General features: G+C 46.2%; 1 protein-coding gene across 1 annotated transcript in view; it reads left to right on the top strand.

Annotated features, from left to right (window-relative positions):
* OGA (O-GlcNAcase) overlaps window positions 1–23908 on the top strand; it is a 104420-nt gene that overhangs the window by 65318 nt on the left and 15194 nt on the right. The window contains exons 7-13 of the mRNA XM_040435858.1: window positions 8793–9077; window positions 9197–9355; window positions 10114–10724; window positions 13865–14039; window positions 20003–20088; window positions 20869–20973; window positions 23803–23891. Of these exons, the coding sequence (XP_040291792.1) occupies window positions 8793–9077; window positions 9197–9355; window positions 10114–10724; window positions 13865–14039; window positions 20003–20088; window positions 20869–20973; window positions 23803–23891 (1510 nt within the window). The remainder of the gene's footprint in view (window positions 1–8792; window positions 9078–9196; window positions 9356–10113; window positions 10725–13864; window positions 14040–20002; window positions 20089–20868; window positions 20974–23802; window positions 23892–23908) is intronic.

Below are 23908 nucleotides of genomic sequence, written 5' to 3'. Positions count from 1 at the left end.
TTCGGTGGGCCAATTACCGTTTCCGGAATTTCCCCCTTGAACCCTTGCGGGAGATGTCTCTCCGACTCTGGTCCTGGAATGTAGTTTTTTTTCCTTATGGCTATCGCATCCATCAGACGGGTGTCCGGGTTGGGGCGCTCTTTTGCAGAGAACCTTCCTGGTTCTTCACAGGGATAAGCGGTCCTCCGGCCTTTCGTTCCTTCTCCCGATGGTGGTCTCTGATTTCCATTTCAATGAAGAAATTGTCCTTCCATCACCGTGTCCCTCCCCTTCACACCCTAGGGAACGGGAGTTACACCATTTGGACGTTGTCAGGGCTCTGACGATTTATTTGCCAGCCTCCAGTTCCTTCCGGCGTACGGGCTCCTCTTTTGTCATTCTGAAAGGGTCCTCGCAAGGTGTCACGGCTCACTCCACCAGAGCGGTGGGCGCTCTTGGCTCGGAGGATTCAAGGTTCGGCCGCGCAGTTGTGCAAGGCGGCTACTGACCTCCTTACGCACATTCACAAAAATTTGCCAGGTGCATACTTATGCATCGGCGGGCACTGCCTTGGGCCGCATGGTCTTGCAGGCGGCAGTTCTTAGTTGCCTGTAGGTGCGCTTGCTCCATGTGTCTGTGGTTTTCCCTCCCTGTGGACTGCTCTCGGACGTCCCATGGTCTCTGTGTCCCCCAATGAATATGGGCGAGAAAATTAGATTTTTGTATAACTTACCAGTAAAATCTCTTTCTCGCTCTTCATTGGGGGACACAGCACACACCCAGTATTGTTGTTTTTTCGTTGGTTTACTTACTTCTCCTACTGCTTCTCACAAACTGAGGCTCTCTCTCCAGGCTGGAGGGGGTATAGCTGCCAGGGGAGGAGCTAACAGCTTTATCTAGTGTCAACGCCTCCTAGAGGACATAGCTATACCCACAGTCTCTGTGTCCCCCAATGAAGAGCGAGAAAGAGATTTTACTGGTAAGTTTTACAAAAATCTCGTTTTTGGCCACCAGATGGCAGGCCAGGATAAGAAATGAGCAAAAGTAAGCCAAATAAACTAATAAAAAATTTCTGATAGACCAAAATTAAAAATAATAAAAAAAATAAAGTAATAAGCTCATTTGAGGCACATAATGTTCACAAAAAATTAAAACAAAAATGTTTAAAAATTTCCATATAATTAAAATAAATACCTAAATAACAATAAATATAAACACCATGGGTATCACCGTGACCAAAAATGCCCGTACTATTAAAATAAAAAAATGCCAATGGCGTAATAAAAAAAGGTTCAAAATGGCCGATTTGCCATTTTTTCATTGCTTCTCTTACCCCAAAAAATTTACTAAAATGTGATCAAAGAGTCACACGTACTCCAAAATGGTATTAATTGAAAGTACAAATTGTTACTCAAAAAATGAGCCTCTAAACAGCTCAGTAGACATAAGTATCAAAAAGTTTTAGGGTGCTCAGAATATGGTGATGTAAAAAAATAAATAAAAATTTCTCAAAGCTTAAATTTATTTTTACACTATTTAGACATAGAGAACCTATACATATGGGGTATTGTTGTAATCGTACTGACCCAGAGAATGAAGGTCACAGGTCAGTTTTGCCGTAAACAAAACTGAGTGGTAATAAAACCCGTATAACGATGGAGTGATTGCGTTTTTGTTTCCAATTCCACCAGATTTGGAATTTTTTTTCCCGCTTCCCACTACATTTTATGCCATAATTAATGGTGGCATTAGAAAGTACAACTTGTTCCGCAAAAAATAAGCCCTCATACAGCTATGTGACCGGAAAAATAAAAAGTTAGGGCTCACGAAAAATAGGGAAGAAAAATGAAAACGCGAAAAAACCTCCGGTAGCCAAAGGGAAGTTAAGGGAAAAACAAATCTATGAAGTAGATAGAGGGTATATACACTGCTCAAAAAAATAAAGGGAACACAAAAATAACACATCCTAGATCTGAGTTAATTTAAATATTCTTCTGAAATACTTTGTTCTTTACATAGTTGAATGTGCTGACAACAAAATCACACAAAAATAAGAAAAAAGGAAATCTAATTTTTCAACCCATGGAGGTCTGGATTTGGAGTCACACTCAAAATTAAAGTGGAAAAACACACTACAGGCTGATCCAACTTTGATGTAATGTCCTTAAAACAAGTCAAAATGAGGCTCAGTAGTGTGTGTGGCCTCCACGTGCCTGTATGACCTCCCTACAACGCCTGTGCATGCTCCTGATGAGGTGGCGGACGGTCTCCTGAGGGATCTCCTCCCAGACCTGGACTAAAGCATCTGCCAACTCCTGGACAGTCTGTGGTGCAACGTGACGTTGGTGGATAGAGCGAGACATGATGTCCCAGATGTGCTCAATTGGATTCAGGTCTGGGGAAGGGGCGGGCCAGTCCATAGCATCAATGCCTTCGTCTTGCAGGAACTGCTGACACACTCCAGCCACATGAGGTCTAGCATTGTCTTGCATTAGGAGGAACCCAGGGCCAACCGCACCAGCATATGGTCTCACAAGGGGTCTGAGGATCTCATCTCGGTACCTAATGGCAGTCAGGCTACCTCTGGCGAGCACATGGAGGGCTGTGCGGCCCTCCAAAGAAATGCCACCCCACACCATTACTGACCCAATGCCAAACCGGTCATGCTGGAGGATGTTGCAGGCAGCAGAACGTTCTCCACGGCGTCTCCAGAATCTGTCACATCTGTCACATGTGCTCAGTGTGAACCTGCTTTCATCTGTGAAGAGCACAGGGCGCCAGTGGCGAATTTGCCAATCTTGGTGTTCTCTGGCAAATGCCAAACGTCCTGCACGGTGTTTTCTCAAAAATAAAAATACCCAGAATATCGGTATAAATTATCGGCTATCGGCCTGAAAGTTCACAAATTATCGGTATCGGCCCTAAAAAATCAATATCGGTCGATCCCTATATTCTAATGATGGGTATTGATTAGAGTTGAGCGAACACCTGGATGTTCGGGTTCGAGAAGTTCGGCCGAACTTCCCGGAAATGTTCGGGACCCGAACCCCATTGAAGTCATTGGGGACCCGAACTTTTGGGCACTAAATAGGCTGTAAAACAGCCCAGGAAAGAGCTAGAGGGCTGCAAAGGGCAGCAAGGTAAATCCCCTGCAAACAAATGTGGATAGGGAAATGAATTAAAATAAAAATTAAAAAAATAAAAATGAACCAATATCAACTGGACAGAGGTCCCATAGCAAAGAATCTGGCTTCATGTCATAGCAGAGAATCTGGCTTCATGACACCCACCACTGGAACAGGCCACTGTCACACATTTAGGCCCAGGCACCCAGGCAGAGGAGAGAGGTCCCGTAACAGAGAATCTGGCCTTATGTCAGCGCAGAATCTGTCTTCATGTCATAGCAGAGAATCAGGCATCACGTCACACACCACTGGAACAGGCCACTGTCACACATTTAGGCCCCGGCACCCAGACAGAGGAGAGGTTCATTCAACTTTGGGTTGCCCCGCAATATAATGGTAGAATGAAAATAAAAATAGTATTGAATGAGGAAGTGCCCTGGAGTACAATAATATATTGTTAAGGGGAGGTAGTTAATATCTAATCTGCACAAGGGATGGACAGGTCCTGTGGGATCCATGCCTGGTTCATTTTTATGAACGTCAGCTTGTCCACATTGGCTGTAGACAGGCGGCTGCGTTTGTCTGTAATGACGCTCCCTGCCGTGCTGAATACACGTTCAGACAAAACGCTGGCCGCCGGGCAGGCCAGCACCTCCAAGGCATAAAAGGCTAGCTCTGGCCACGTGGACAATTTGGAGACCCAGAAGTTGAATGGGGCCGAACCATCAGTCAGTACGTGGAGGGGTGTGCACAGGTACTGTTCCACCATGTTAGTGAAATGTTGCCTCCTGCTAACACGTTCCGTATCAGGTGGTGGTGCAGTTAGCTGTGGTGTGGTGACAAAACTTTTCCACATCTCTGCCATGCTAACCCTGCCCTCAGAGGAGCTGGCCGTGACACAGCTGCGTTGGCGACCTCTTGCTCCTCCTCTGCCTTCGCCTTGGGCTTCCACTTGTTCCCCTGTGACATTTGGGAATGCTCTCAGTAGTGCGTCTACCAACGTGCGCTTGTACTCGCACATCTTCCTATCACGCTCCAGTGTAGGAAGTAAGGTGGGCACATTGTCTTTGTACCAGGGATCCAGCAGGGTGGCAACCCAGTAGTCCGCACACATTAAAATGTGGGCAACTCTGCTGTCGTTGCGCAGGCACTGCAGCATGTAGTCGCTCATGTGTGCCAGGCTGCCCAGAGGTAAGGACAAGCCACGCACCAGCCACGCACCAGTGATGGGCCCGAGCTGCTTTGGGTGCCACCCCGCTGTGAACTCGCTTCATCCTCATCCTCCACCTCCTCGTCCTCCAGTAGTGGGCCCTGTCTGGCCACATTTGTACCTGGCCTCTGGTGTTGCAAAAAACCTCCCTCTGAGTCACTTCGAAGAGACTGGCCTGAAAGTGCTAAAAATGACCCCTCTTCCTCCTGGGCCACCTCCTCTTCCATCATCGCCCTAAGTGTTTTCTCAAGGAGACATAGAAGTGGTATTGTAACGCTGATAACGGCGTCATCGCCACTGGCCATGTTGGTGGAGTACTCGAAACAGCGCAACAGGGCACACATGTCTCGCATGGAGGCCCAGTCATTGGTGGTGAAGTGGGTCTGATCCGCAGTGCGACTGACCCGTGCGTGCTGCAGCTGGAACTCCACTATGGCCTGCTGCTGCTCGCACAGTCTGTCCAGCATATGCAAGGTGGAGTTCCACCTGGTGGGTACGTCGCATATGAGGCGGTGAGCGGGAAGGCCGAAGTTACGCTGTAGCGCAGACAGGCGAGCAGCGGCAGGGTGTGAACGCCGGAAGCGCGAACAGACGGGCTGCACTTTATGCAGCAGCTCTGACATGTCGGGGTAGTTGCGAATGAACTTCTGCACCACCAAATTCAGCACATGCGCCAGGCAAGGGATGTGCGTCAAACCGGCTAGTCCCAGAGCTGCAACGAGATTTCGCCCATTATCGCACACCACCAGGCCGGGCTTGAGGCTCACCGGCAGCAACCACTCGTCGGTCTGTTGTTCTATACCCCCCCACAACTCCTGTGCGGTGTGGGGCCTGTCCCCCAAACATATGAGTTTCAGAACGGCCTGCTGACGTTTACCCCGGGCTGTGCTGAAGTTGGTGGTGAAGGTGTGTGGCTGACTGGATGAGCAGGTGGAAGAAGAGGAGGAGGAAGCTGAGTAGGAGGAGGAGGAGACAGGAGGCAAAGAATGTTGCCCTGCGATCCTTGGCGGCGGAAGGACGTGCGCCAAACAGCTCTCCGCCTGGGGCCCAGCCGCCACTACATTTACCCAGTGTGCAGTTAGGGAGATATAGCGTCCCTGGCCGTGCTTACTGGTCCACGTATCTGTGGTTAGGTGGACCTTGCCACAGATGGCGTTGCGGAGTGCACACTTGATTTTATCGGATACTTGGTTGTGCAGGGAAGGCACGGCTCTCTTGGAGAAGTAGTGCCGGCTGGGAACAACATACTGTGGGACAGCAAGCGACATGAGCTGTTTGAAGCTGTCTGTGTCCACCAGCCTGAATGACAGCATTTCATAGGCCAGTAGTTCAGAAATGCTGGCATTCAGGGCCAGGGATCGAGGGTGGCTAGGTGGGAATTTACGCTTTCTCTCAAATGTTTGTGAGATGGAGAGCTGAACGCTGCCGTGTGACATGGTTGAGATGCTTGGTGACGCAGGTGGTGGTGTTGGTGGTACATCCCATGTTTGCTGGGCGGCAGGTGCCAACGTTCCTCCAGAGGCGGAGGAAGAGGCCGAGGCGGCAGCAGCAGCAGAAGAGGCCGAGGCAGCAGCAGCAGAAGAGGTAGCAGGGGGAGCCTGAGTGACTTCCTTGTTTTTAAGGTGTTTACTCCACTGCAGTTCATGCTTTGCATGCAGGTGCCTGGTCATGCAGGTTGTGCTAAGGTTCAGAACGTTAATGCCTCGCTTCAGGCTCTGATGGCACAGCGTGCAAACCACTCGGGTCTTGTCGTCAGCACATTGTTTGAAGAAGTGCCATGCCAGGGAACTCCTTGAAGCTGCCTTTGGGGTGCTCGGTCCCAGATGGCGGCGGTCAGTAGCAGGCGGAGTCTCTTGGCGGCGGGTGTTCTGATTTTGCCCACTGCTCCCTCTTTTGCTACGCTGTTGGCTCGGTCTCACCACTGCCTCTTCCTCCGAACTGTGAAAGTCAGTGGCACGACCTTCATTCCATGTGGGGTCTAGGACCTCATCGTCCCCTGCATCGTCTTCCACCCAGTCTTGATCCCTGACCTCCTGTTCAGTCTGCACACTGCAGAAAGACGCAGCAGTTGGCACCTGTGTTTCGTCATCATCAGAGACGTGCTGAGGTGGTATTCCCATGTCCTCATCATCAGGAAACATAAGTGGTTGTGCGTTAGTGCATTCTATGTCTTCCACCCCTGGGGAAGGGCTAGGTGGGTGCCCTTGGGAAACCCTGGCAGCAGAGTCTTCAAACAGCATAAGAGACTGCTGCATAACTTGAGGCTCAGACAGTTTCCCTGATATGCATGGGGGTGATGTGACAGACTGATGGGCTTGGTTTTCATGCGCCATCTGTGCGCTTTCTGCAGAAGACTGGGTGGGAGATAATGTGAACGTGCTGGATCCACTGTCGGCCACCCAATTGACTAATGCCTGTACCTGCTCAGGCCTTACCATCCTTAGAACGGCATTGGGCCCCACCAAATATCCCTGTAAATTCTGCTGGCTACTGGGACCTGAGGTAGTTGGTTCACTAGGACGTGTGGCTGTGGCAGAACGGCCACGTCCTCTCCCAGCACCAGAGGGTCCACTAACACCACGACCATGTCCACGTCCGCGTCCATTATTAGATGTTTTCCTCATTGTTCCCGTTCACCACAATTTTGAGAATGGCAAATTTGGGAATAGTTTTTCAACCCAGAACAAAAAATGTGCTTTTACGGTCACTACAAATAACTTGACCAGCTAAAACTGTGCAGATTTGGTTGAATAGAGATGTGAGACCTGTTTTTTTTTGCGCTGTGTGACAGGTATAGGTTTAATCACAGAATTAGACTTGTATCTGCACGGTAGCATGTGTCTTAGGTTTTTCTGAATGACACTATCAGCACCTTCAATGTAAGATATCCTTTTTGGGATAGATTTCAAGTAGGCCTCATATAGCAGAAATTAGTTATTTTGAGAATGGCAAATTTGGGAATAGTTTTTCAACCCAGAACAAAAAGTCTGCTTTTACGGTCACTACAAATAACTTGACCAGCTGAAACAGTACAGATTTGGTTGAATAGAAATGTCAGGTCTATTTTTTAGGCGCTGGGTGACAGGCTCAACTTGCCCCTGATGTAGTATATGGCCAAAAAATAACCACACTATTGATGGTTAAATACACTTGGGTGACACAGGCTCAGCCTGCAGCTGATGTAGGATATAGCATAAAATAACCAGACTATTGATGGTTAAATACACTTGGTGATAGCTTGTGCTGGCGCACCACAAGCCACAAAATGGCCGCCGATCACCCCAGAAAAAAAGTGATATAAAAACGCTCTGGGCAGCCTCAAAAAAGTGAGCAAGTCAATATCAGCACTTCAATGATCCACAGCTGCAGATCGATCACAGAATGAAGTCTTTTGGAGGAGTTAATCTGCCTAATCTCGCCCTAACATCGCAGCTGCAACCTCTCCCTATGCTTCAATCAGCAGAGTGACGTGCGGCGCTACGTGACTCCAGCTTATATAGAGGCTGGGTCACATGCTGCACTGGCCAATCACAGCCATGCCAATAGTAGGCAAGGCTGTGATGGCCTCTTGGGGCAAGTAGTATGACGCTTGTTGATTGGCTGCTTTGCAGCCTTTCAAAAAGCGCCGAACACCGAACCCGAAAAATACATTTCGGGTTCGCTCATCCCTAGTATTGAATTGTTTTCATATAAAAAATTTTTTTTTTATATTTCTAATATTTTAATCCTTTTTAACTTATATTTGTATTGATCAATAAATGTATATACAAATGGTATAGATTAGACATCTCTGGGTTACTCCAAATGAAGTGTGCCTGTCTATATTCATAATCAAATCATGTTTATTTTTTTATTGTTTATATATTTTATATGTAAAATTGGGAAAGTTGGTGATTTAAACGTAATATTTTAGTGTTTTTTATTTTTTTAATTTTTTTATTTTTTATTTTTTTTACTTTAATTTCACTGCTGGGGCACCGATTGGATGCGCCACCAATGAAGATAATTAACCTGTTAATACAAATGTAGTATGCGGCTGCCGGCGGTATCACATATCCGGCACCCGACCTCTATGACAGGGCGCTGCAATACCGACCTCTGACAGGGCGCTGTATGTAATACCGCCGACACCTGCATCCTACATTTGTAATAACAGGTTAATTATCTTTATTGGTGGCGCAGTGGCAACAGTCCTTTCCCTCTCTTCTCAATGGTGGCACAGTGGGGAGGGAGAGACTGCCTCCTTCTCCATTGTGCTGCTGAGGAGCCAGGTAAGTACAATCTCTGTGAGGGGCCTGGGCATATGGGGGGACCCCTTTTAAGCTTATGTCTGTCTATGCTGAGGTTTAAACTCTTTTTACCATCTGCTGTATAAAATCAATAAATATCAACACATGTCTCAATGTCGTTCCATTTTTTTATTTTTTTATATAAATGTTCGCCGCTACTTGGTCATAATCGCTTTTTGGTTCTATCAGGTCCCAAGGTTGTTTCTAAAGACATTACCGTGGAATCCATCGAAGAGGTTTCCAAAATTATCAAAAGGTCACCCTTGATCTGGGACAACATCCACGCAAATGATTACGATCAGAAGAGACTTTTCCTCGGACCCTACAAAGGCCGCTCAACTGAACTTATTCCACGGCTCAATGGCGTTTTAACCAACCCAAATTGTGAATTCGAGCCAAACTATGTCGCAATCCACACGTTAGCTACCTGGTATAAATCTAACATGAATGGCGTGAGGAAAGATGTTGTAATGAGTAAGTATAGCGCTCTATAATGATCCAGGTGTAGTCAGAGGGTGCAAATCGCCTCCTCCTCCACTGGTCTGATACATTATACATACAGCACGTGCACTTATTGTATGTTTTCTTTGCAGCTGACAGTGAAGACAGCACCGTGTCCATACAGATTAAATTGGAGAATGAAGGCAGCGATGAAGAATTAGAAACCGATGTACTGTACAGTCCCCAAATGGCTCTTAAATTGGCGCTGATAGACTGGCTGCAAGAGTTTGGTGTGCCTCTTCAGTATAGCAGTAAGTTCATAGTGATCTACATCCATTGCATGCTTTTTCTCACAGATTTTGCTGATGCCTTGCTGCAGATTTCTCTGCAAACTGAAATCTGCGGCGTGAAGCAGCGTTAAAATCTGCACCGCAGGTCACCTTACACTGCGGTGGTGTTCAGCAGTGTGCTAATGAGATCTACTAAAATGTCATCCACTTTGCTGGAACTGTAATACGCTGAAAAATTATCGCATATGAATCTGCAATGACAAATCCACAGACCATCCATCCCATGTGAACATACCCTTAAGGGCCACACACATATCAGGGTTTTATGAGAACTTTAGCATGGATTCCGTACTGAAATCCTCCTCCAATCTGCTAACAGTCCGTCCACCTCCAATGCATGTGGGTTATTGTGGCAGCCTAATTTCTGCCCAGGATCCTGATGCATGCATTTGGGGTGTGACCATGCCCTTATTGTCTATACTACTAAAGATGGCCATGCACCTTATAAAGTCAGCCAAATCCACCCCTTTATTTTTGTCTATAGGGCCTCCTTATGTTCCCTGACTGTAGGAAAGACCTGTGAGTCTCAGTAGATTTCATAATGCTGTTTTGCGGTGGCGTTTTGAAGCAATACACGCATGATCATCAAATGTGTATGGAGTTCACCAAAGGCAGTATGAAGTGTATGGTCTGCTTCATAAAAAATTCTGAAGAGCATTTCATGCCTATCAGCCATGCCTGTTGAAATGTACACTTTTTTATTTTCTTCTCTCTACCAGACCGTCAATTAGCCCATAGCGGCGCAAAAGCCACTGTTGTCGGAATGGCGCCGTTAAATTCCACCTCATGCCTCAATGCATCAACGACTGTTACGACGGTTTACCAGCTGCCTATTATGAGCCAAGGGACCGCAGGAAGCGATGACCCACCAATGCCTCCAAAAGAGGAGGAGGAGGAGAAGAAGCAACTGGACGAGGAACCCATGGAGATGGTGGTTGAAAAGATAGAAGACGTTAATAAGAACCAAATCTTAACAGACATTGTCGAGGCTAAAATGTCAGAGGAGCTGAAGCCGATGGACACTGATAAAGAGAGCGTTGGCGAAGGCAAGTCCTCTGAATCCTGTATGCAGGAGGACGTGTGTAATGACATCGCCCCAATGCAGACTGATGAGCAGTTCAACAAGGAGCCGTTTATCCCTGGTCCTAATGAGAAGCCCCTTTACACTGCTGAAGCGCTCACCCTGGAGGATTTACAGTTACTTGTCGACTTATTTTACTTGCCTTATGAGCACGGACCAAAAGGTGCACAGATGTTAAAGGAGTTTCAGTGGCTGCGCGCCAACAGCAGTGTGGTCAGCGTCAACTGTGTTGGACAAGACACAGACAAAGTGAGTACAAGATGGAGGGACTAGAGCAGGGATGCCCAACCTGCGGCCCTCCAGCTGTTGCTAAACTGGACAGCTTACAGCTGTTAGGGCATGCTGGGAGTTGTAGTTTCACAACAGCTGGAGGGCCGCAGGTTGAGCATGCCTGGACTAGAGAAATCCAGACTAGAATTACTAGTAGGAATCCTAGTAGCAGTTTTCACAGCCCTGCCTTCTTTACCTTGGTTTTGAGCCATTATTGTCCTTTTAACCCTTTTGAAAGGTGTTGTCCCAGAATGACCGCTTTATCCATAGGATAAGTCAAAAGTGTCTGGTCCACATGTCCCCTGTTTGAAAGGAGCAGCAGTCAAGCTTGTACATTGCCACATAGTTCAGATTCTATGGAACGGCTTAAAGGGTTTCTGTCACCAGAATTAATCCTATTAAACTAGCTGACATTAGCGATGTGCTAATGTCAGCTGAACCTAACTAGCGTATTCCTACTTTTATCTATGCCCCTGTTACTCCAGAAATATATAACTTTTATAATATGCTAATTAGCCTCTAGGTGCATGGGGGGTCGTTGCCCCTGCTCCTAGAGGCTTCGTTCTCCCACCTCTGGCCACGCCCTGCTACACTTGATTGACAGGGCCAGGCAGCGTTGGTTTCCTACTGCCGACCCTGTCTGCCGTGTAAATCTCGCGCCTGCGCCATCCCGTTCAGTATTCGGCGCAGTGAGTAAATGGGCGCTCGCCGGCTGCCAGCTTCCTCACTGCGCCTGCGCCGAATACTGAACGGCGCAAGATTTCCCTAGCACACAGGGCCGGCAGTTGAAAGTGAAGGCTGCCTGGCCCTGTCAATCTAGTGTACAGGGTGTGGCCCATATCAGGACATCACATCAGCTCTTCATGTCAGACTCCCATCAGACCTTATATCAGCCCACATAGTGAGACCCCCATCAGACCTCAGATCAAATTAAAATAAAAACCATCTCTTACCTCTCCTTCACCGCGGCTCCTCTCCACCTCCGGCAGAAGTCGCGCTCCCCTGTCTTCCCGGCCTGCGCTGCTCTGTCACCTGACTGCGTACAGCGTTAGTTCATAGTGCGCGCACTATGTCCTGACGCTGTACGAGGTCAGGACAGTGCAGCGCCGGCCCTGGGAATGAAGACCGGGAGGGTGAGTATTACAAGCGCTTGCAGCGCTTCACTCCCTACTCACAACACTTAAAGCATACTAGTATTCGCTTTATAAGACGCACAGCCCCCCCCTTTTTTTGGGGGAAAAAGTGCGTCTTATAAAGCGAAAAATATGGTAAATACCAATCCTATACAAAGCCCTGCTCCGATGCAGAGACCCTAATATATGTACCGTATGTCATATATCAATGGCGTGAAAAATGCAATCTTTTGTTAGGATTTTTATTTTACAATAGTGAAATAAAATTTAGTTTGAACATGAAAAAAAAATATTCTTTTGAATATTTTACACAGTAAAAGGCCAGTAATGCTAAACCCCCTAGTAGTGAAAGGGGAAAATGTAAAATATTGAAGCCCTGTTTGTCACAAAGTGCAAAAATCACATAATGGGGGAGGACTGAACAGTTCAGCCCGAGCAGAGGGTAGCGGGGTGAGATGGGAGGGCGACGTAAAGCTTTCATATCTCTGGCTCTAGAAGAAAGCAGGTTTCAGCTGCTTTCACTCTGACCCGATTCCTAAAAGCTATATCTCCCGAAGTAAAGGAGATAGTGCTGTGATTTTGGTCTTGTTTTAAGACCAATTTCTGGTCTTATACTGAGCGCGTTATTTTTTTTTAATAGACTTTTTATTTTATTTTTTTCAAGGTTAAAACAATAAAATTGCAACAAAACAAAAGAAACAGCAAAGCCGCAATTACATTCAGTTACCTACAAATGACAGAGAAAAGGGTTACGCAGCATTGACATATCATTTCGGATCAATACATTCCCATGACCCTATCATTCCTGCATACGAATGGTCTTTATCTGCGACTGTCCAACATTCACACACACAGCACTCGCACGGCAGCGACCCCCAGACACCCGAGTCATTGCTATGGATTACCCTGACACCAAGCTGGCGCTCAACCAGAGACCCCAAGTCTTTTCAAACCTATCCGGCGTGCCCCTGGCTTCAAAGGTCAATTTGTACCTAGGTAATGCTGCATTAATAAGTTGGATCCAGTGGGGTAAGGACTGACTATTCGGAGGCTTACTGAGCGCGTTATTCGAAGGTTTAAAGAGGACCCGTCCCCTCTCGTCTTGTCCGTTTTAGTAACTACATGCATTCCCCATGCAGTAACAATTCTGGAGATGTGCTGTTCTTCTCTTATTCCTGCTAGAAGTTTATGGATAAAGGTACAGATTTCCACTGGCATCACTGTTTGGTCAATGCCTGTGCAGAAGCACCCACCTGTAGCTTTAGCCATAAACTCCTAGCAAGAATGGCAGAAACTTAGTCCTAAGAACGAATGCTCCTGAATTGTAATTTCTTGTGGAATGCTATTAGTTACTGAAGCAGACAGGTCAGGAGTGGTGACCGGTCCTCTATAAAGCAGCCCCCCATCCCCCTTTCTAGAATAAAGTGATCAGTGAACATCTTTAAAAGTAAATCCCACATAATAATGTTAAAATTGCAATTTTTTTTAATCTACTCCCTAACCTACAACTTGTCCTGCAAAATTCAAGGTCTCCTATATAAAGCTAAATTGAAGAAAAAAATCAAATAGTTACGACTGCAGGAACATGTTGGGGAAAAATGTTACTGGTCCTTACGGCTAAAGTTAGTTCTGTCACTAAGGGGTTAAAATGTACATCAAATTCAAAATCTACAATAACAAAAAGTGACACTTTTGGGAGGGTTTTTCCCATTTTAATGTGACTGTTAGAGAATTAAAGGGGTTCTCCGGGCTCTTCATAAATGACGGTTCTTTCTTGTGCCCATGTGGAAGTAAGATGGCTGCGCCAATGCTGCAGACGTCGCCTCACATTGTATTTTAGCACCATGTACCCTGGTTACACGAGGCCACTGACCAGTTTGTCTACATGACAGATGCAGGGCAGGGGTTGGCAGTCGTCACCCCATGTAAACTGGCCGCCTCCATCGTGTCATTCTATCTACTGACTTTGTCGTCTTTGCATTGCAGATAAGCGAATGGAGAGACCGAGCAGTAAAGTTTGAAGAGATGTGCAACGTCCTAATGACCATGTTCACTCGGCTTTCTAACTGTCCAAACAGGACCATCCTCTACGACCTGTACCCCTACGTCTGGGATATTAAGAGTATCATTTCTATGGTGAAGTCTTTTGTTCAGTGGCTAGGTACGTGAATGAAGATTTCCTCCGGCCGCCATCACTCTTGAACGCACAGTCGCACGCTCCAGGGTGATTAAAACGTCCACGTCCACCAATAATGAGTTTAGGCAACTACGAGCGAAGCTTCTTCTTCCATTTATCCGACAGTACGGCTGCTTTATTCCCCCTGTGAGCGAATGCAATCGTGGACTGTGTAAATTTTGATATTTGTGTTACTGTGGAGCGATCTGAAAGCAGTTGGGCTCTGTCATAGATACAACTGATCAGCCAGTGACTTATCGCGCCATGGACCCGGTAGCCCGCTGCTTGCTGTGTGGCCATAACGTCATTGCTATTTTTAACAGACATATTCAAGAGACTACAATAGACACCCAGGAAAAGAAAAAGGTGACGTCCCCCCCCGACCCCCAGCGCACGCGAGCTTTGCGCGAGGCTATTCTGGTGCTAAGAGGCATTTATATCATATATCCCGGCTAAATGGGGTGGGCTTGAATTTGCATTGAAGTTGGGCAAACCCAATAGTGTGCATCTATGTACGTAGCTGCACTGGCTTGTGTTTGCAGGTAAATTACTCCTTTCTGCTAATTTCTATAAATTCTTTGCATGCACCAGCATGGCCTAGACTACTTGCGTAGCCCCATTTTATTTTCAGGTTTCAAAGTCGCTGAAAGGAGCAGTGTGAAAATTTTTGCTTTTATATGACACAGCAGGCAGCGATGCCGGGGTACCCCGAGGAACGACCTGGAAATGGGCAATAGTTGCCATCTCTGTGGCTCCGAGTCTAAATTCTTATAGATCCAAATGATAGGAACCAAAATGTGTTGCATTTATGACACTTATGTGAAGGAGCTTTCGCTTCTTTGTTATAAAGTCTGTGGACACAAGTGGAGAAGAGTTTCTTCACCAGATTTGCGATGGACCACAGTACAATCGACATGATTGGCTAGAAACCCTGCGTTTTATGCCGTCTCCAGAGCCGCAGTTGCTTTCAGACCTTAAGCAGATGGTGTGTGTCCTATTCTTTCGCTTACTAACGATTGTATTGTGTCTTCCTCATTGTGCACAGATGGGAGAGACCTGAGCACAAGTGTCTGCTGCTATTGGATGGAGAAAGAAAGATGCGTACAGCGCTCTGCAGCCATGTTATATATGACCTCTGTAGAAAGGCAGCGTAGGCAATCCTGGGCTTTGAGGGGAAGCTAAAGTCACATTTGTTCAGCCATTTTCACTCATTTTAAAGTTTCCACTTGTAGACTTCAAGGAAAGCCCCAATTTGGAGCCACATTGATTATTCCAGAAAATTTCCCTTATTACCCGAATCACTCACTCAGAACCATTTAGTCTAATTTCACACAGGCGAGCGTGGCTGAGCTCACTGTGTGTCCTAAGCCCCATTCACACTTAGGCCTCCTGCACACGGCCGTTTTTTTTTCCCGTTTACTGGCCGTTTTTGGCGTTCCATATACGGAACCATTCATTTCAATGGTTCCGCAAAAAAAACCTGAATGTACTCCGTATGCATTCCGTTTCCGTATTTCCGATTTTCCGTTCCGTTTTAACATAGAACATGTCCTATTATTGCCTGCAAATCACGTTCCGTGGCTCCATTCAAGTCAATGGGTCCGCAAAAAAAACGGAACACATACGGAACTGCATCCGTATGTCTTCAGTTTCCGTTCCGTTATTTGCTGAACCATCTATTGAAAATGTTATGCCCAGCCCAATTTTATCTATGTAATTACTGTATACTGTATATGCCATACGGAAAAACGGAACGGAAAAACGGAACAGAAACACAACTGAAACAATAAACTGAACAACGGATCTGTGAACAACGGACCGCAAAACACTGAAAAAGCCATACGGCCGTGTGCAGGAGGCCTTACAGTGGAATCCAGTCAATTTCTGGAGTAGCTGTATGTGTGAATGCAAACATCCTCAATATCTGCCCCAGACTTTTTCTCCCCAGAGCCCTAGTGCTAACTCCGGGTTATGTCTGAGTGAGCGCAGTAAAACCGCAGTAAATGTTCCAGTAAGGGCTCATGCACACAACCGTATGTATTTTGCAGTCTGCAAAAAATACAGGTGACGTCCGTGTGCATTCCGTATTTTGCAGAACGGAACAGCTGGCCCCTAATAGAACAGTCCTATCCTTGTCCGTAATACGGACAATAATAGGACAGGGGAGCGGACATACTGACACGGACACTGAAAGAAAATACATTTGTGTGCATAAGCCCTAAATCACAGTGGCCATGCCTAAAGTTCCCGGCCCATTGCCTATGGATCTGGAACATTCTCTGTAGTGAGAACGCGCACCCTTCACGGAACATCTCCGGGGTGATGGCTACATGTGTGAAAGGCCAACTCCAGTAAATCTCCGGACCTGATAATCTGGAAATATTCTGGAGTTTAGGTGAAAACCGCATTAGTGATCCCTGGTGCTGTGTGAGTTCCAGCCCATCCGCGGTTCTTCACTCACAGCGTAATTGGAGTTTGGGACAGTAGAACCCGCGATCGGATTGGAACGCACAGCTTCATAGACCAATATGACACAGTGAGTGACGGTCAGTCCAGGAAATGCCATCTTCTCATATGTGTAAAATTGGCTTTAAAAGTGCACTAAACATATCGGGGAAACAAAACTTCACCCAGGAGTGTACAGATGTAGCAGAGCTAAAATTGTCACAGTGTTATCTTGTGACAAAAGCTATTGAAAAGTCAGTTAACCTTATTCTTGCCATTCTTAACGTGCTAGCCATCAAGATTAGCTCGGCTGCATCTGTATCTTAAAGGAACACTAAACCTAGAAAATTCAGATATATGCCGGCAATCCCATCTCCTCTGATCCTGTTTTGTAATCTTCCCTCTTTGTTCCTTGAGATCAGTCATGTCCCCTCTTCCTCCTCACTGTCTTGTGTCTGGCAGTAAGACAAGTGGCTGCAGCAGGAGCCCCCCCCTCTGCATTGTGTGCCATAGGAGATAAAGATTCAGTCCTACCCCATGTCTAAACCATGCCAAATGAAAGAAATTAAAAGGGACAGAAAATGCACAAAAAATCCTAGACATGCATAAATGTTCCGTGTCCCAGAAGCACTTCCATGTCACCGTCCGTCCCCTCCTCACTGACTGCAGCAGGAACCTTCCCCCCCCCCCCCCAAAAAAAAATGAAACTGATCAGCCGGAGATTAACCCCTGTTTTCTGCACGGTTTCTACAGTACTGCTTGTCAGGAAATGCTGCATTCTGACAAACCAATGGGGCAAGATCGTCTCCCGTTTACTGCTCTCGTTTATTTCTAGGCTTAGTTTTCCTGTGTTAATTGTTGTCCAGGGTATGGAGCAAATTTTGCAATATTGCTACAGAACCCAGCCTTAATGTGTCCCGTCACTGCACTGCACACTGTAGGTACAACCGCTTGTGTCCGTAGGATACAGGTCGTCATAAACTACATGCATTCAGAGCAGCCTCATATGGTTGGTGAACTCTTCCTACAGGTTAAAGGGGTATTCACATCTTAAAAAGTTCTGGCACGTCACTAGTGTATGCCTCCACAAGTCCTGCACCAATCCTAAGAATGAATGGGGCGCAGAAAATAAATATGTGACGGTACCCGGGTGCTTAGTTCTGTCCGTATATATTCCAGGAGTACTGCCTAATCGGTGTTACTCTAGTTGTGGCCCCATGGGGTCCTAGCTGATGGGCAGCAAGTGAGAGACCCCCAGATCCTCCAATCTTGGCTGATCCTGATACTTTCACTGCTCAGGACACTAGACATATAGGGGGAGATTTATCATGAGGGCAAAATGTGAAGTCCGTTTTGCTGGAGTTTCTACTTTTTGCCACATTTATCAAATGTCTCATGTTGCTTCATAAATTTGGCTTATCCTTAGACCTAACATATTTGTCTAGAGAAGCTGCTCCACCCTCCTCCAGGAGTGAGAGTGCGACTTATTCCCTGTATTTGGGCTGAGCAGATCCTGTGAAGTTGAGACATTTTCTTACATAGTACGATGCCACTTGGTGTTGGGAGCGTATAGCAATGTGCACGTCCACCCACTGACCTGAGTGCCGGTGGACACACACTCCACAAAGCCAGATTTCTCTATAGTGATCCGCTATCTGGTGCAGGGTGGTCAATAGGAAGAAGCGGAGTCTGGGTAGTAGAATGGCAGTATAGCAGAGAAGACTGCTACAGGAAAAGTAACTATATGGTCAGCTGCCAGTGGGGGAAGGAGACTGATCCCGGCCAGAGCCTGCCCTCCATCAGTACAGATTAGCAGCAGGCACGCTGTGAAGAAAAACCTAATATAAACGGTATTGTTATGCCAGAAACGCTGCGTGATGGACTATTAACAGAACTTCTGGTATGAAGGATTCATGGGCGGAGATGGGGATTGCTCTGCTGATTAATTACAGTGACACACTGCTGATGTCTTTCCTATATAACACACATTAGGTATAAGGGCGCCGCACCCCCTCTTCTATGCTAGAAGCTTGTGGCTGTTATCTACATGACACTTGTTGGGAAACGCCAACCAATTGCTTTTGCAATTAGAAATGATGGGAGCTCAGGGATAGATTCACTTTGAGGGCTCATGCACACGACCGTATGTATTTTGTGATCCGCGAAAAATACAGATGACATCCGTGTGCATTCCGTATTTTGCGGAACGGAACAGCCGGCCCTTCATAGAACAGTCCTATCCTTGTCCGTAATGCTGACAATAATAGGACATGTTCTATTCTTTTGCGGAACGGACATACGGAAACTGAATGCACACGGAGTAACTTCCGTTTTTTTTTTGCGGACCCAATGAGGTGAATGGTTCCACATATGGTCTGCAAAAAAAAAAGAACGGATACGTTCGTGTGCATGAGCCCTTATTCTTCCGTTTCCAGTTACTGCACAGAGCATGCCTAGAAAGCTCCCCCATAGAAATCAACACGTCATCCCAAGTCCATGTGACCGCTGTAAAGCAAATCTCTGAAAGCTGGTAATGGCTCAGGCAAGATGGCCGCACCCAATGTCATGTACAGAAAATAGAAAATCTACAATTTGAAAATAAAGACAGATTAAGAAAGCGTCAGTATCTGGTTCTAGTCCGTAAGGATATAGGTGACACATTCCCTTTACATGGCCTGGCTTGCATTCTGTACAATTAATTAAAAGGGTTGTCCCACCGTTAGATCTCATATTCATTGTCTAGAGGATAAAAAAGTCACCTTCACAAAAAGACAATCCCCTGACGTGATGTGGCATTTATTTCCACAGTATGGCGCCACCTGCTGGCCAAAGTGTATAGCAGCTTGCACATCCATCGAATGAGCTGACACACATGCCCTTTCCCCACAGTCGGGTCTCTGCAATACAGAGAAATTTCTGCCCTGCTGCTCAGGGATAGAGCAGAGCCTCTGCAGCTGCCTGGCAGAATCGCAGAGAACACAAGAAGGGACTGTATGGTCAGCTGCCAGAGGGGGAAGGAGAGTGATTCTGTCCAGAGCCTGCCCCAGCAGCACCACTGAGAACACATTTAAGCAAATGATGAGGAAAATTGTATTTTTGTGCTACAAACACGACAACTTCAGGACTTTTTCGGAATAAAAATGATTGCTTCATGGGGTGACCCCATAGGGTGGCAGCTGAGTAAGTGGCTGATAAATGTGACTTCAGAACATCGAGGGCTGTAATAATGCTGGCTCCCACTAGCTCTGAGCGCGCTAGGTCTTTCTTTACGCAATGTGAATGGTTTCCAGTGTAATAAGCAGTATCACTTTTAGCAAGGAGGGCGGAGGGGTCACCGAACAGACTTATTACAGCCTTGAAGCTTTGTGAAGTTAGAGAGCCCTTTCCACGTCTTAAATATGTTGCTGGAAATGTAGAGTCTCTCGAAAGAAAAAAATAAAAGAAAAACCAAAACCTAAAAACCCCTTCATGTAACGTTCTCCGCTTGGATCTGATTTCAACAGGGTGTCGTAGTCAATCTTCAGCACAGTTCTTAAGTGGAGATCAAGAGCCCTGGGCCTTTAGAGGAGGTCTAGCAGGAGAGTTCCAGGTATCAATATGACTTCCAAATGAATGACTTTATTTTGTTCACACGTTCTTTTCGACAACCCGTTTCTGTGCCTCTGAGAGGATGAAAGGCTTGGTCTGCTGAAGGCTCAGACTGTAACAACCTAATATATTCTCATTATTTATTTATTTTTCTTTTAAACATCCTGTTTTTCTGGTGGAGGAGACGTTTCTTTCCCAAGCGCCGGCAGCGAGTAGCGTAGCGCGTTGCACTTCACACTGTTCCTTTGCAGGTTGCGTTGCACTTCGCGTGCAGCGAGCGCAGGCTTGGCTCTCATGAACTGAAATTCCATGTACAAAGGTTTAAGGCTGTTGTCAGAGTCATCATATTGAAATAGTTTACCCGGGGGTGACAACATACAAACTTGCTCATGGACTTTCACGCGCGGCTGACCTTTTTCCCTCTCACAGGTGTCCTGGCGCGTGCTGCATGTAATGGCATAGTACTGTGCAGGGTGGTGCGCCTCCTCTTGTTGTCGCAGTCAACCCTCTTCAGACCAATCCATGCGCCATTCGCTCTATGGCGTTTTCCTTGACCTGTAAAGGTTGGACAGGTAGCTAAAACCTTGCCCTATGTAAATTTACCTCAGTGTGCCTTTTTATTTTTTTGCTGAGAAATTCCTGCAATGGCATGTTCATTTTTGTAACCGTGCCTGCTCAGCTTATTTTTGTCTTTTTTTTAATTTAAAAATAAATTTTTCCCCTTGTTTTGCTTCAGCTCGTTATTTCCAGGTCTGATTTGTCTTTTTCTTATTTTTCACAGCGTTTGCTTCCAATTGAGGGAGCAAATGACCTCTTTTTTCAGCCACCTCCCCTGACACCGACTTCCAAAATCTACACCATAAGACCCTATTATCCAAAGGATGAGGTGAGTTTCTATCGTCTCTTTAGTAATTATACACCCTAAACATTTAGGGAATGTTTTTAACGTCAGTTCAAAGATTCGAGAATAAATTGGCTTACACAGGCTAAGTGATAATTTTTTTTTTTTTTTTTTTTACTAACTGTGATTAAATATGAAACAATCACTCTTGACATCACTGGATAGGCTCATATCGGCTATCGCTGGAGCAGTTGCATAGCCGGCATTCTAGTTGACAGTCACAGCAGTGCACATACCCATAGCTGACGCCAATCATGGTAGAATACGAGGGGTGTTCAATAGTTCATCTACCCCAGCATGTTCTGTCAGTGTTTGAGAGCTGAGCTTGTCTGTGCCGGTTGAGACATGTCTGGACACACGGCAGCAGTTCAGTCTGGTGAAAGCACTAGAAGTGACAGGATGGCAAGTGCAGAACAATGCGGATCTACAAAGAAAGTGGGGGATTTGGAGCTTCATTCCGTGATTCTATTCCTTACAAAGGAAGAAAAGAAGCCTAAAGAAATCCATGAAAGGATGATTGTTGTATATGGTGATGATGCACCTTCCTTCTACCAAGTAAAGTTTAAATGGGCCAAGCAATTGAAGATGACCCCCATTCAGGGTGACCCGTCGAAGTGTTATAGGTCATGAATTAGGCATTTCAGTTGGCACAGTTTCCAGTATCATTCATGATCTGTTGACGATGTCTGTTTCCAGTGGGTGCCACGAATGTTGACGCCTGAGCAAAAAACCTGTCGCCAGCAGTTTAGCCAAGAGAATTTAGACTTGCTTAGAGAAAATCCAGGAGACTTCTCAGATTATTACGGGTGATGAAACATGGGTCCACCACCATGATCCAGAGACCAAACGAGTCCCTGCAATGGAAGCACAAGGGGTCACCAACTCCAAAGAAGTTTTGTGTGCAGCAGTCAGCTGGAAAGATCAGGGCAACAGTTTTTTTTGGGGATATGGAAGTCATTTTATTGCTAGAATTCATGCCAGACAAGACGACGGTTACTGGAGACACCTCTGCTTCAACAATGAAGGCATTACGTGAGGCTATCAAAGAGAAACGCAGAGGGAAGTTGTCGGCAGATGTGTTGCTGCTTCATGACAATGCGCCAGCTCACAAGTCTCGCCAATCACAAGCTGCTATCGAGAAATGGGGCTTAACCATCCACCCTACAGTCCAGACCTGGCGGCCAGTGATTACTTTCTTTTTCGGAACCTGAAACAATTTCTACGAGGGCAACGATTTCCTGATGATAATGCAGTCAGAGGCGGTAACGGCTCCTGCAGCAGCAAGAAGTCTCCTACTCTGAGGGCATCCGATCACTGGAGGCGAAGTGGAGTAAGTATAAGGGGGATTACACTGAAAAGTAGTAAGTTCAATTTTCTCAGAAAATTCTGTTTTCATATTCGGGTAGATAACTTATTGAACACCCCTAGTACAAGAGAGGAGGCCTTCTGACCTCCTTAAAGGGGTTTTGTCGCTTTAGCAAATAGCATTTATCATGTAGAGAAAGTTAATACAAGGCACTTACTAAAGTATTGTTGTTGTCCATATTGCTTCCTTTGCTGGCTGGATACATTTTTCTATCACATTATACGCTGCTCGTTTCTATGATTACGACCACCCTGCAATCCAGCTGCAGTGGTTATGCTTACACACTAGGAAAAGCACCAGCCTATATGAGCTCCCACCAGAAAGGGCAGCGCTTTTTCCTATAGTAATCAAGCACGGCCACCACTGCTGGATTGCAGGGTGGTCGTAACCATGAAAATGAGCAGGATGGCAGGCCGAACTGGATGGACGGATGTCTTTTTTTTCCAGCTTTGTGTACTATGTTACTATGTATGTTACTATGTAGTATAATGTGATGGGAAATGAATCAAGCCAGCAAAGGAGGCAATATGGAGAATCACAATACATTAGTAAGTGCCTTTTATTAACTTTCTCTACATGATAAATGCCACTTACTGAAGTGAGACAACCCCTTTAAGGATATTCCAAAGGAGCTTACCCTTTGTTTCAGATACATAGACGTTTATAGCTTCCAGCCCCTGTCCAGTGTGCATGTCCCTAAGGTAATTGCTCAGGATTGTGCCCTGCACTGAGACACAGCAGTGGTGTTTTGTATATGTTACTGAGCTCACTACATAATATCATTACAAAGGCTAATAATTAAAGGGGTATTCCGGTAGATAAGTTATCCTCTATGCACAGGATAGGGGGATAACTATCAGATCAGTGATGGTCCTACCACTGGGGACCCCCACCAATCACGAGAACGGGGGCCCAGTACGTCCCTGCTGCTCCCCTGAACTGACCGGAGCAGCCAGGTCACAGGTGCACGGCTGCCCCATTCATTTCTATGGGAGTTCCGGACATGGCCTAGTACAGTGCTCAGCTACCTCCGGAACTCCCATAGAAATGAATGGAGCAGCCGTGCACATGTGTGACCTGGCTGCTCCGGTCCGTTCAGGGGAGCAGCAGGGGGTACTCTGCCCCGTTCTCGTGATCGGTGGGGGTCCCGATTCCCTATCCTGTGGATAGGGGATAACTCTTAACTACTGGAATACCCCTTTAAAGGTCAGAATAACAAAAAAAAATACCATTATATTACAGGGACATTGCAGAGTATTGGGTTCTGTGATAAATCTGTCACTTAAGTGTTTAGGGAGTTCAGTGGTTGCTACTACAGGAAAGGAGCGATAGAACAAGTCAAAGGAGTCAGGACAGAATGATACCCGGATTAACTGCAGCTGCTATAAAACTCGTTAGATGTCAAATTTATTCTGGTCAAATTTAATGTATTTTTCTGTATTCTCTAGTCGTCTGTTTACAGGATTTGTAGAGAAATGTACGATGATGCGATGGACGATCTGCCATTTGAGAGTCAGCCTGACTTGATAGGAGACAAGTAGGTGCTCGGGAAAT

Source organism: Bufo bufo, chromosome 6 (assembly GCF_905171765.1).
Source record: "Bufo bufo chromosome 6, aBufBuf1.1, whole genome shotgun sequence".
NCBI classification, from domain to species: domain Eukaryota; kingdom Metazoa; phylum Chordata; class Amphibia; order Anura; family Bufonidae; genus Bufo; species Bufo bufo.
This window is presented reverse-complemented; position numbering and strand designations above follow the sequence as displayed.